The 13,998-nt window shown below is 37.0% G+C and overlaps 1 protein-coding gene across 3 annotated transcripts in view; it reads left to right on the top strand.

The window, feature by feature from the left end:
- LYST (lysosomal trafficking regulator) overlaps positions 1–13,998 on the top strand; it is a 96,807-nt gene that overhangs the window by 60,787 nt on the left and 22,022 nt on the right. For all 3 annotated transcript variants that reach the window (XM_005436539.4, XM_055713514.1, XM_055713515.1), the window contains exons 22-32: positions 356–487; positions 2,760–3,387; positions 3,861–4,038; positions 4,952–5,121; positions 6,573–6,803; positions 7,711–7,877; positions 8,373–8,522; positions 9,980–10,171; positions 10,703–10,881; positions 12,024–12,230; positions 13,453–13,629. In XM_005436539.4, the coding sequence (XP_005436596.2) occupies positions 356–487; positions 2,760–3,387; positions 3,861–4,038; positions 4,952–5,121; positions 6,573–6,803; positions 7,711–7,877; positions 8,373–8,522; positions 9,980–10,171; positions 10,703–10,881; positions 12,024–12,230; positions 13,453–13,629 (2,411 nt within the window). The remainder of the gene's footprint in view (positions 1–355; positions 488–2,759; positions 3,388–3,860; positions 4,039–4,951; positions 5,122–6,572; positions 6,804–7,710; positions 7,878–8,372; positions 8,523–9,979; positions 10,172–10,702; positions 10,882–12,023; positions 12,231–13,452; positions 13,630–13,998) is intronic.

Raw genomic sequence — 13,998 nt, 5'->3', positions numbered from 1 at the left:
TGCACTTTTTGTTACCTTGAGCCTTATTAGGTGCACCTGTTTGAGAAGTCACCTGTTTTTGACATGGCAGAAAGTCAAAATTACTACTGCTTGTATGCCTGCGAGGACCATCTTTAAATACAATTACTTTATAATATCATAGTATTTTCACTACCCTGAAGTAAATTTTAAAGGTATATCACTACAACAACAAATTGTTTTAAAGTGCTTTTTCTCAGATGCTCATGAGTTGATATTTGCCACTAGTCTCCAGTCATCAGCTTGAAATGTAACCTGGCTACTAGAGTCTAAATATACCAAGAATGCGAACTTAAAAAGCTTTTATGTGACTTTTCCCCTTGTCCTTTCTTTCTAGATGGCAAAATATTTCAGGAGAAAGTTGAATCACTTAAGTACCTGAGAAATTCCAGCAGTGGTGGGAAGTCAATAGATAGTTCTGCGTTTGTGATTACAACTCCAACTGGATTTACAGCTTTACCACTTGGAGGTAAAACAATGCTGGCAAAGCAAGGGCGTTAAGACAGTCCTTTGGCAGATGACTAGAGTGTCTTGAAGTATTACTTATCACAGGTTTTTTACAAAGCTCCCTCTGCCCATTGGTACTTGATGCCTGCACAGCCAAATAAAAGGATAGAAGTGAATGTGCTGCTTAAACTGCTCTTGATTATCAAGTTGAGACAAGTGCCACGTTGATGGCTCAGGGAGTAAAGTGGACCAGACAGCTGAACGATTTCATTTGTTAAACAGACCTGCTAGAGATGTATGAGAATGGCTTATTAACCAGGCAATAGTTGAAATAGTGAGCCATAAGCAGCTCTCCTATCTGTTCAAAAAGCATTAAGCTGATACTTTTATTTGTGCATGATTGTTACCATCCATCTAAAGACAGTACTAAAGCATTGGTGTTTACTTGTACTGCAGGTGTATATATACTGTTCCTACATGACAGAGGATGGGAAAGTAGATCTTATAAAGAACAACTTAGATGCCTTGGCTAGATAAACTAAAATTGAATGGCTTACTAGAAACGGTCTCATTACATAGCGTGCTAAACAAGTTGAGGTCTATAAAGATAACTGCTTTAATAGCTTTTGAATTCAGCTGCTATAGATGCTGAAATAGTGTGAAGTTATTAGTTCAGGCTGTTCACTTTTTTCATTTGGCATGCTGTCAGTGTGATGGTTTTTGCATCATTATTGAATTAGATTTTTAATCATACTTTTTACACAGGTTTGCATAGGCGATCAATTATGTTTTAGCTCCTTTATTTATAGGAGAGAACTTGGGCATAAGCCTTTATGTTTATTGACAATAAGAAATAAATTTAAAAAAACCTGCACAATCTAAGCAAAGTTTACCAATATATACAAAATAGGAGTAGAAATTATTACTCTGATCTCTAAGCTATATTTTTCAGATTGTGTATGACTGCTATATTCTGTGTATCGACAATGTAATACCTCTTACAACTGATGTCTTGTTGCTGCTTTGCTTAGGAAAAGCAAATTGAGTCTTCAAGCACTACTTGAATTAAAACAGTGTTAGTTCAAGTGTCTTTGAATAAAAACAGTGATAGGAGGAGCAGACCACAGTACTAAATTGCGTATGGAATTAGTCATTCTCCCATATAGATTATATATGACATCTTACTCTTCTAAACAGAGTAACTTTTATATCAATAGAACCAAACTGTTATGAACAAAGATTATTTTTTTTGTGAAAACAGATGTTGGAGTGTTGTGGTTCTGAATTTGAATTTCTAAATTTAGATAAAATACTTGAAATGGTATGTTTGTTAGGCAACTTGCTGCCTGCATGTGGGTTTGCAATTTGTGGCACTACCTGCTAATATCCATGCCATCTTGGCTGTGAGATTGTTGCAGCTATATAAATCTTACCTGTTTTTGGAAGGCCGGCTTGGTCTGGCTATGGTTTGCTTGTGTCTATATATAATTTGTATATTTGTTTTAGATATATATATCACTCAAAAAAAAAAAAATTCCTGGTGCATCATCATTGCATTAGTACTAACTGGTGCATAGTCTTCAAAATACTTGTGAATGAACAGTCTCCTCTTTCTAGACTAATAGAAAGCTTCTTCTACCAGTCTGGTATACAGACTGTTTTCCATCTTAAAAACTTATTTTATGAAAGACATCTGTAATGTGCTCAAAGGTTGACTATTTCAAGTCAAAATGTGCACTTCAGAGGAAGCCCTATTAAATAAAATAAGCAGTGATTTGTTATAAATCTGAAGTGTGTGTAAAGCCTTGGTGCAGAAGGGTTGGTGAATAGTATTGCAATGTCCTCTGAAACACTTTGGTGGATTGGAGCTCTTCCAGAAGAGCTCCAAATAAAGCAGCCTGCTCTGTTTGACTCTGCTTTGAACAAGGAGGTTGGACTAGACAGTCTCCAAGAGATGCCTTCCACCCTCAATGGTTCTATGATTCTGTACAAATTCCTGCTGAGGGTTGGTTGAGAGGTTCATAATATAAATCCAGAAACTGCAGTATATATGCAAAAATTACTTTGCATTTTATGTATCTTTCAGACTTGTGACTTGCTAAATATATGGCTGCATAATAGTTTACTCCCTCTACTCGATTGTCTGTATCTGAGCTATGCCAGGTGTTGAATCAGGTTTGTCACGTAAAATTAGCTTGGCTCATCACTGTGATAAATGCATATGGAGTGTAACATTGAGGGAAAAGCTTGTTTGTACTGTAAAAGGAATGCTAAAGAAATCCTTGTTTCTCTAGGGAACAATTCCACTGCTAGCGTGCAGCAGAAGATAAGCTCTCAGGCACCTAAAAGGCTTTGTAAAAGCTTGCCAGCATCTCCTGCTTCCTCACCTGAAGTTCTTCGAAAAAGACTAATTGAAAGAATGGGAAGAAGCATCGATGACTTGCAGACTATTGGCAAGCGTGACTACATTGATCTCCAGGGTAGAACTGGTTTTGTAGGAAGCTCGGGATCTGTAAAGAGAGTACAAGAAGAACTCTTTCTCAGCAGTTGTGAGTCTGCAAAAACAGTTTGTGACTCAGAGTTAACATCTGCTGAAACGTTTGAAGATATTGCAAAAGAAGAGTTATCTGAAAATGAGGGTAAAGAAGTAGATACAGACCTGAAATGTAATGAAGGTGGTGCTGCTGCAGCTGAGCCATCCCTACGTCGTCCAGACAATCTGAAAGGGCTGCCTTCATTTCAGAAGAGTCAGGGTAATTTTGCAGGTTTGGGCTTAGCGTTTTCTGTTCACGGAGGGTCATCAGCCATTGCTCGCTGGCCGAGCTTTGCTGACAAGAATGTACTTCCTGAAGACTGGGAGAGCCTTGCTTTTTCTTCATCTAATGAGAATACCCAAAAGCCATCTGAAAGCCCTGATGACAGGTAAGCAGATAAAATAATCAATTACCGGTAGCTCTCTATGACCTTTAATTTCACAATTCTTTGGTCTTGATTACTCTTCTACAAAAATCGGAAGCCTGAAAGTTAAGGGGATGTTTTCAATAGCTGTTACAAACCAATTCATGAAGCTCTTAGGCTCTAGAATTGTGGTGTTTCAATTTCTTGCACGATTTACATAGCAAACTTTAAAAATCAGGATTTTTTCTATTCATGGTAGGCATGGGAACTTGTTATGCTAGTTCACAAAATCTCAAACAAGTAGGTTCTGGTCAGATTATCCTTTTTGCTATCTGACATCCAAAAATGTGTGAATGAAGAGTGTTATTAGAGAATTGGAGAGATGTTTGCCAGATTTCCTCTTCCTCCTGCCCCCCAAGTGTAGCTAACAATTATGCGTTTTTTAATGTTTCCTGTTGTAGATAAACTCTGGATAAAACATATTCATCTGTTTTCAGATGTACAGAAGACAGTCTTGTGCTTATCTGTTGTGGATTGTATGACCTCTTACGTGGAGTTCTCCTAATCCTACCAGATGTCATGCTAGAAGATGTGATGGACAAACTTATCCAACCTGACTATCTTATAGTTCTTGTGAACCACCCATCTCCTCTCATACAACAAGGAGTCATTAAAGTAGGCCTATATAAAATGTTTTCAGCTGAAGTTGTGAACTAGCGTAGCTAACATGTTGGAAACATGAAGTTTTGTTAAACCTAGAAAACCGAAGCAAAAAAAAAATATAATTTGAGTTTTAAGATAATTTTTAAAACATTAAGATTAAAACCAAAAAAACCTTACAAACCCCCCCAAAACAAAACAGACCACACAAACGTAGAATCTTTCAATAGATCACAGATTACATATATCTAAGCCAGAGGTCTTAAGAAGCATATGACATTACTGATGTAAATGAAAGCAACAATGCAGAAAGTCAGTGACTCTTCAACATTAAACATGTGATTCACTGTGTCAAATTAAGGTGCGAGCAGAGTTTTGACTTATGACATAGTTGACTTTCAGTTATTCTGGGAAGTCATCCACACATTTGTGGCCTGAACATGGACTTGAAGCTTCAAAATGTTTTCAGGGTTTTTTTTTTTTGTAATATTGATAAGGACAGTGTTTCTGCATGTTAACATTATATAGGTGAAAAGCTTGAGTAGATCTGTATTTTAATCTGAAAAAGAATAAATTTATATGTACTTCTTTTATAAATCTGTTAAAGCCATACACTTGCATATGCACCAGAGTGCAGGATTTAACAAATATACAAAGCTTGGATGTATTTATGTATGCATTTTATAACTTAACGTGTGTGATTTCATCTCCCCTAAACTTTCCTAAAAGCCTGAGTCTTTGGATTAAAAGGATGAAGTCAGCTATTGTAACTGCAATCTACACTGCCCTTTGTTACAATAGTGCAACTGATGTTTGTAGTCGGGAATTTTAAAAATGATTTCAAACAGTTCAAATTACAGATGAGAAGTTTCAAGGGAGTTATATTAAATGCTTAAATCTTACATCATAATTATGCATTTACTTTTAGTTGTTGGATGCGTATTTCAACAGAGCAAGGAGGGAGCAGAAGGAGAAATTCTTAAAGAATCGTGGCTTCTCCTTGCTAGCCAACCAGCTGTACCTTCACCAGGGGACTCAGGAAGTTGTAGAGTGCTTTTTGGAAATGCTCTTTGGCCGCTCTGTTGGCTTGGATGAAGAGTAAGTAATGCTTTGCTTTTACATCCTGTAACTTAATATTTGAACTGCAAGCACTGCGCTTTGCTGGAGGTAAGGATGTGATAGCTTTCTAATTCCCCCTCTCGTCTTAGTAGTTGTCAACCATAAAAAAAGTTCCTTCGGAACTGTTTTGAAATGTTTTGCTTGTAGCTTTAATACTTAAAAGTATTAAACTTATGACTGTTGTAAGGCCCTTAAAGCTGTTTTCAAACAACTTCATCTGATGGGTGCTGTCAGCTGGGATCTTACAAGCCCTCAGCCCTCCTGAGGGCCTTGGAGGCCTTTGGACTTCAAATGTTCCGTAATCAATTTGACTCGTTCTATTCTTTCTGATTAGACATGAAACTCTGATTTATATCCTTGTAAGTTTTAATTACTAGTCACTAGACTTCTGCTACTGGATTTTGGTAGATGATTAAGGAAAAAGATCGATGCTACAGCAGCTTCCTTGGCTTGGTGCTGAGTTTAAATCCCTATTTCCTTTAGGGAAAATCCCACAGATAAGAGTGCTTGAACCAAAGAGCCACCTCTGTATTGTCAGGAAAGGAGATAATCTTTAAACACACTGCTACCTAAGTAAATAATATTTTTTTAGAATTAGTCCATGTACTTAATGATTGTACGGGGAGAATATGCATCTAAGCATAGTCAGCATTGCAAAAATCTTGCAAAAAGCTCCTTCTCAGCTGCTGCCTCTGCAAGATTTGTAGCCAGATTACTTCTGCCTGTCAGCCTGATCTTCACCCCCAAAAAACCACTCCTGCTTAATTGCAAGACTTAAACGTGGCTGCTTACGTTCTCCACTTTGGGGCTAGTTATTTCCTCAGGATTGATTATGGGGCTGGAAAGGTAGTTCTAATGTCTCCGGTTTTTAGGATTGTGAGTAACAGTCATTTGATGGGCTGATAACCTCGGAATAGCAGTGCAGTTTCTTAATGTACAATTAATACAGGGTCTGAAGCACCGTTCTGAATTTTACAGTTGCAGTAAGCCAGAAGCTGCCAAACTTCAACTTCCACGGTAATGGATATAAGATATCAAACCTGCTGTGGGTCAATATATTACTATATTGATGCCGAGCTGTGTCTGTTTGTCAGTTGTAATAACTATTACTGGAAAGATGAGTCATATTTTTTACACTGATTAAAAACCTCCTCTCTTTTAGTTAAAATTTATGTTGTAGGGAGTTGGTAGTTAGCCGAAGCTTCAGGCATAGTTTTTAGGCACTTCATTTCCTTGTGGCTCTTTGCAGTGTTTATTTTACTTTTATTTTCTTTAGTAGACTGGCATTGTTAGTGCAACGAAATGTAGGAGTTTACCAGCTACATCTTTGCAAAAATACTGGTGTAGGCTGGTATTCCAGCTGCATATACTAGTTGCATGTACCAGGTTGATATTTCAAGGATGTCACTCACTTATGTTTATGTTTATAGATTTGATCTGGAAGATGTTAAGAATGTTGGACTCTTTCAAAAATGGTGTGTCATCCCTGTTCTGGGTCTTATAGAGAACTCTCTGTATGATAATGTTCTGCTGCATAACTGCTTCTGTCTCCTGCTACAAATCATAAATTCCTGCTCAAAAGTTGCAGACCTACTGCTTGATAATGGTTTGCTCTACGTGTTGTGTAATACGCTGGCTGCTCTCAATGGACTGGAAACAAAGTGAGTACTGTATCTGTTGTTATAGTCCAGGCACAACCTTAAGTCTAGCAAAAATTACTCTCTTGTAGTTGTTCTACCTTCTAAAATGATCAGAGATCATGTACAAAATAACACTTTTGGAGGTTTTCAGCTCTAATTATGCCTGTAAGTGAAAGTTAATGTTTAGCTACTCAGTTCAAACAATGGAATATAAAATATTCTTTCCATACCTTAAACTTTCAAGTGAAAAGATATTCTAAAATGCAGGTGTCATAGTGTGTGCACTTTGGATGCTTTTCCTAATAACTCACCTGAACAGAAAGATAAAGGCCCAGGAGATGGTATCATTCTACTGTATTTTTAACCGGTGTCAAAACTGCAGGAAGATTCTCTCTTGTGCTGCCTGTGATTTAATATTTGAGATTTTGAGTAACTTAAATGACTTCATGAATTACAAACATTCTGTACTTTAAGAAAAGTTCTGCAGTGAAGGAAGGAGAGATGGGGTTTTATTAATTTCTTTAGTTAGTATCCTGAAGAAATAGACAGATTTCCTTTTTAGCCCAGTGTAGTTTTAGTTCAGCATAGCTGCAAAATGAGATACCCTGAGTTTTTGAGAAATACAGGATTTCAGACCTGTACTGTAACTTAAAAATCTGATAATACATCATTGCATATCCAACAAAACTTTTTTACAACTTAATGTTAGAATGTCTGAAAGGTTTGCAGGCATCCAGTCTGTCAAAGGTAACATTAAAGAGGTGTCTTTTATTACAATTTTGTAGCCTTCAGCAGTAATGTTTTTTTATGAAGTACAATAGAATAGGTATGGTTGGCAGAAGTAGCAAGGGGAATAGTAATGGGTCTTATTATGGGTTACAGTCTACTAGAATTGTCATGTCTCTGGTAACTACAACTTTGTTTGCAGCATTCCCTTGAATGACTACAAGTTACTTGCATGCGATATACAACAGCTGCTGGTAGCAGTTGCAATTCATGCCTGCAGCTCCTCAGGTTCTCAATATTTTCGTGTTATTGAAGACCTCATTGTGCTGCTGGGTCATCTTCAAAATAGTAAAAATGCAAGGATGCAAAGTAAGTTATCTGCTTATTTTTGGGGTCACGGGACTGGAGAAGTAAATCCCTTCCCCACTGAATTTTTGTTTAAATTAATATTCCTGCCGAGGGAGAAGGGGGAGTTCTCTGGTGATGGATCTTCTTTCTCTAAGTGGTTCTCAGAGTAGTAGTTTTCCTCAGGAGCCTGCCTTGTGGTAAAGAATTGTGTACTGCTAATCTGAACAAACAGCGACTGTAAAAGTTGATTAAGGGTATTTAAATGGAAGTGTTCTATGCAGTTTCATTTATTTTCATATATATGTAATTCATAGATTCAGTGGCTTTTCCATGAGAACTCACTTGTGTACTGTCTGTATCTGTGGAATAATGAGGTGACTTTCTTTCACTTCCATGGAATTGAGAGTTTTAAAGCTCTTGACACACTGTGTTCTTTTACTTTTTTTACAAACATCTGGTAAAAATTCATGGAGATGTATAAAGTATGTCATGTGTCCTTTGTATGCCTCTCTGTAGATATGGCAGTTGTTCTGCAGTTAAGAGTTCTTCAAGCAGCCATTGAATTAATAAAAACTACAGCAAACCAAGATGCTCAGGAGCAGGCCGGTTCAGTCCCATCATCTGCACCACATCGCACAATGTTTCAAAAGCGTAAAGGCATTGCTGGTGAGTAGCAGAAGGGTAGTATTCTTGTACGTTCTCCTGGATGTATTACTTTTAAACTGTAATTTTAGTGATACAGTGCATGAGTCCTGTTGCTTTGCTTTTTCTGTGGAGTTGCTTTATAAATACGTGTATTTAGAACAGTGAACATAGTGAACTCGTGGGGTTTTTGTATTGGGAGGAGGGAGTGGGATACAAAAATGAAACCTTGGTCATCTTATTCTTACTGCAGTGTCTAAAGCCAGGTATTACCACCTTTTGGGATTCTCTTCAATTCAAAAGTTACTTAGTAAAGATATTTTAAAAGTAATTTATAGGGTTTATAATAACCAACATCACAATAAGGAAATACCAAAATAAAGTTACTGCATGTAACTTGAACACAGCTCTGGTGTGGGGATTGCATTGTTGCAGAACTTTGTAATTAGTGATCATCCTGAAACAGATACCAGGCACTCCAAATACATATTTATAGTTAGGAATGCAAGATTCCTGGATTCCACTGTGGTTGTGCTCATAAAACACTTGTGCAGTTCTAACTTTTAGCAAGTTAGATTCACAAGTATTTGATAGCTTGTGAATCATTCTGTAAAGGTTTCAGAGTCTTCTGCCTGGAAACTGCTTTTGCGTATCTCTTGTATAAATAAAGTTGAGTTTATGGCTTTTTTTAACTTAAACCTGATGTGTATTTGAGTATTTTTTTAAATAAAATCACCAAAAACTAACCCAGAAACCACCACTATTATTCCCTGTTTCCTATGGGAATGCTCATCCTTCATATGGTCAGTTTTTGAGGCCCCTTTCTCTCAGCACTAGTAACTATAGTGCAAGTGTTTCTGTATTGGTGAATCTGGTAAGGCAGTGAAGATAAATAAAATAAAAGATAAATAAAAATAGATAAAAGATAAATAAAAAGTAGTTACTTCTTAAAGAAGCAAGTACAGTCAAGGCCCACCAGTTCATTTCAAGAAAATTGTAAGGGATATTCCTGTATGTTAGAAATAGTACTTCTATCAAAATTGGTGGTAATGGGTATGGTATGAAGTGTGTTTATAAACTGTTAATATCACTGACTCCTCACTTGTGCTGATAAAGCTACTTTCCAATATGCAGTAATTTTGTTGTATCATTAATTTTAATCATTTATCCTAATTATACAGTAAAAACAGGAATAAAAGTAACTATTTTAGAATCTGATTTACACAAATATGGAAGTTGTATGATAAATCTGGCCTTGAGACTAACTGATTTCATGGTATCACTGGGATTTTATACATTTATTTTCAAATAGAAAAGCTTTTAACAGGCAAACACCCAAATGACACGTTCCCTTCAATACTGATGTATGTCAAATGTTTTGTTTCTTTAAATGATGTGAACACTTTGAATGAAAGCAGTTGCCAAGTGATAAGTTTCTTGTGCGTTTTAGTAGGATGCTATTAATATTTCTCTACTTAAAGGCTCCAGAAAGTTTTCACTTGCTCAGTCTGATGCTCTGCTGATGAAAATGCGCTCACTAGCAAGTGAAGAATTCAACATGATGATGCAGCGGAGAATGAGCCAAGAAAATCCTATCCAAGCCACTGAGGCGGAGTTTGTACAAAGGTTACAGAGGCTGACTGTTCTAGCTGTTAACAGGCTCATTTATTTAGGTAGGATTTCTTTTTTTCATTTCTGTTTTGACAGAGCCAAGGTAGTGCTGTATGAAAAATGGCTTCTTCTTTTTGCAGTATTGAAGTGTTTGAGGTTGTTGAAGTATTTGAACATTGCTAGCTTAATGGATTTAACTGCAAAACATTATTTTCTGGGTGATTCGTGTCTCAGTATTACATAACTGACAATCTGGATACGGTTTGTGACTGAATGAACTGAACAAGTTGTTTTAATTCTGTGTTAGTCTGTTCATGTGTTAACTGCCTGAATTACTACCTGAAGATTTAACTCTGCTGAAGGGAGCATCTGCTCTCTTGAAATGCATCTGTTTGCATGTCATTGAAATGGCTACGTTTGTTAGTAAGACTCGATACCTTTGGGGGCTAGTTCAAATTCCACAGAAGCAAGAGAAAGAGTAAGTACGGTAAAAATAGTAGTAAAGGCAGTATTTGATTTAATGCAAACTAAAGGATCGTAGGATTTTCTTGCTTGAGATGGTACTGATCGATATGTGCCTCTTAAATTTTAAGCATCTACTGAAGAGTGCCTTGATGTATTGGGTATAACGGAAAACACAAGTCAAAGCAGACTTTCAGCATCCCAGCTGGAGGTTCCTGAAGAGGAAAGCCAGCAAGAACTACCTAGCAGAACAAATCCTTTTCTTAAAGAAATGTTCAAAATGTTGGTGGAAGGAGTCATAGTATCAACTGTAAGTAATTAGCTGTTGTCCACATTAAAACATATTTCATAAGGTTCGTTTACTAGGAACTTCTAATGCATGAAGACATCTGTCCATAAATGCTTTTCTTACTGTCTCTCAGCTGTGTCATTAAAAACTCTGTTCAGCTTCTCGGTTACTCTGCAGTTGTAAAATAACAAATGCATCTGTTCTGACTTTTACCTTAATATTTAGCAAAACTCTGCTTCTTGAACAAGTGCACGAAGGTTAAGTAGTCTTCTGTATAGTCCAGTCCACAAATCTGTTTTTTTAAACCTCAAGGTTTAAGTTTGTTGGAGCCTTAGCAAACAATCTGCGGTGTATCCACAGCTGATGGAGAGTTTCCGAGCACTTTGTCGAGAATATATTTTGGAGTTGGGAAGGGGAACTTTCTCTTTTTTCAGTTGTTGCCAAAGGGCTAAGTGCTCTCTTCTAGCATACAGGTGTTGGCTTTTCAGCCTTTCTAAGGTGGTCAGGTTTCACTTGGGTAATTTGAAATGGTTTTACTGGGAAACTTAACTTACTGCTTCTTGCCTCTGTTTCTCTTGCATCATCTTCATTTAAAAAATAGCTCAACCTGATTTTCTTTCTAGCTCTGGAAAACCAAGTTTGCTTGGTCTGTTATCTTATATCACGCCATACTTGCAATACTTTTCCAAGATGGCAGGTTTCTTTTTGTGAGCACAAGTACCTCAATCCAGTGCCTCATTTCCAATCTTCTGATATAATCCATTCAGAAACCAGTAATTAATGTAGAAGGACTATTCATTAAAATAACTAAATAAAAAACCCCAACCCTTTGATTTTTAAACCCTCTGCATAACAATTTTCACTCTTCAGATTGTATAGTCCCTCTAACTGAATATCCAGTTTAATTTGGAGTTGCATTCCTAATACTGGCAGATTTGAAGGAAGTTTATTTTATCACAATGAACAAACCCCTTTCATTTTTAGTAGAATGCCTTTTGACTTGTAATAGTAATCAGTAAACTGAAATCAAACACTTTATCTCAGTGGAGAAATCCTTACTAACTTACATTCTGATTACACGTACAGTGTTTGGTTTGTGATGTGAAAAACTTAGTGACAGGAAGCCCTGACCCTCTAATATGAAAAAATTGTTGCTTACTTAGGGCACTGGCAGAATGAGCACACCTAAGCACCAGTGGAAGAGAATCCTTTTGTCATGTAAGGATGTGTTCCGTACACAACTTGGGAGGCTTCTTGTGCACAACTTGTCTCCGGCAAGGCCCCTGCAAGAGAGAAAGCAGGCTTTGGAGATGGCACACGAAGTAAACCATCACGAGATTATGCGTGATTGTCTTAGCCCAACTTTGCAAGTAAGTCCAAGTGTGTTTGCGAGAAGTTTGTAAAACCTGTATTCAATTTTTTTTAATTTGGTTATTTATATCTGTGTGGCTGAAGTTGGTTCACTGCTGGTTTAGCAATGTTTAGTGTAATGACACTTCAATGTCTTAATTTTTTAATTTAATTTTAAAACAAAAATGTCACACAAAATGCCTCTGTATACCCCTGCAACTGCTATGTTATCCTGAGGATCGATAGTTTTGTAAGAGGCAAGATAGGATTATGTCTGGGTATGTTGACTCTGTAGCACATCAAACATCACATCTGCAGTGCAGAAACCAAAGGTGGTACTAGTTTTAACACAAAGAATTTTATTGAGGCTGCTAGAAGGTACTCTGAAACAGTACCTCAATGAAGGAATTACCCTTACCTTGGAAGTCCAGCTGCAGGCTTCCTGAAACTCGTAAGAGCTGATTGCCACTAGATTTTTAAGAGGCAGGCAGTCTTCAATTAAAGCTGATACTCTGTCTTTTCTTATTTAACCTTTAATTCTTAAAGTGGGATTGTATATTCTGTGTTCGTACATAGCTGAATAGTTTCTCCCTGCTTTTCTGGGTTTATCGGGAAAAAGCTTTTTTGATTGTACTGTTAGTACAAGTTGAGAGAAAGCAGTTCTTGGGTGAACCTATGACATTTAACGTGTTTCTGATCACATATACATTATTCAATTAAATAAACACTTTGACCAGTAAGAAAAGAGCTGATAGACTAGCAGTTGTTTCTTTGAGGGAGTATCATGTTGAGTGCATTTATGGCCTGTGTCTGCTTAACTTCATTATCTGTCAGCTCTAATTTGATTACTCAAACAAGGTGTGGCATTCTTGGCAGGCAAAATTAGGAGTCTCTAGCATGTAGTTCCTGAAGTATAAACAAGGCTATAGGAGCTGAGTACTTGGGAAAGAAACTTTGCTTTCCTCTAAGCTATTTGAAAAGTCATAAGATGCTGGGCAAAGTTTTACCATGTGGAGGATTAAATTCAGCATGCTCTCTCTAGTTTTCTTAGAGTTTGTCTTCAAACAGTAAAGCAGCTATTTTCTTCAAATCACAGGAAAATTAGTAGAAGAAATATGTCCAGGCTGACTAGAAAAGGGAATAAAGCTAGAGGGGTGGGTGGGAAACTGCTCAGTGTTGTATTGTGGAAATAAGAGTGACCATACATCTCTTATCCCTTCTTCCCTTCTTTTCATCGTCTAGCATGGACCTAAATTGGTGCTTTATTTATATGAGTTAATGCACAATCACAGCGATGAAATGACCAAAGAAGAACGAAGAACAGCAGGAGACTTTGTGAATACGTTGAAAAGTTGTGGTTACAAATGCATTCCCCTGAGCCCACGACCAAAACCAGATCTAATAAAAGCTTTGCAAGAGGTTTGTGAATAAAAATTTTAATTCAAAAACTGAATATATTGGAGACAATTGGCTGTTATATGGGGTCAGACTTTTACTGCAGATAGTCGTTTTTCTTGCTTGGTGTGTGGCTTATGCTTTTTGGAACTCTTTGGGCTTTGAGTATTTGTCCCATACTCAGTGCTTCACAGCGAGCTCACATCTTGATGCTTCTTGTGAAGCATATTACTTATTACAGACTTTCACCTTTGCCTGGATTAAGCTAGCAGTATCTTTCACTGGCAGGAAAAAACAATTTTTGTTTCCTTGCAAAAAAGATCTAACACTGTATCAATAAAACTGCTGTAACTGAAATGAAATCTTGATGGTTTAAAATACTGTGAAGACATA

Source organism: Falco cherrug, chromosome 6 (genome assembly GCF_023634085.1).
Source record: "Falco cherrug isolate bFalChe1 chromosome 6, bFalChe1.pri, whole genome shotgun sequence".
NCBI classification, from domain to species: domain Eukaryota; kingdom Metazoa; phylum Chordata; class Aves; order Falconiformes; family Falconidae; genus Falco; species Falco cherrug.
This window is presented reverse-complemented; position numbering and strand designations above follow the sequence as displayed.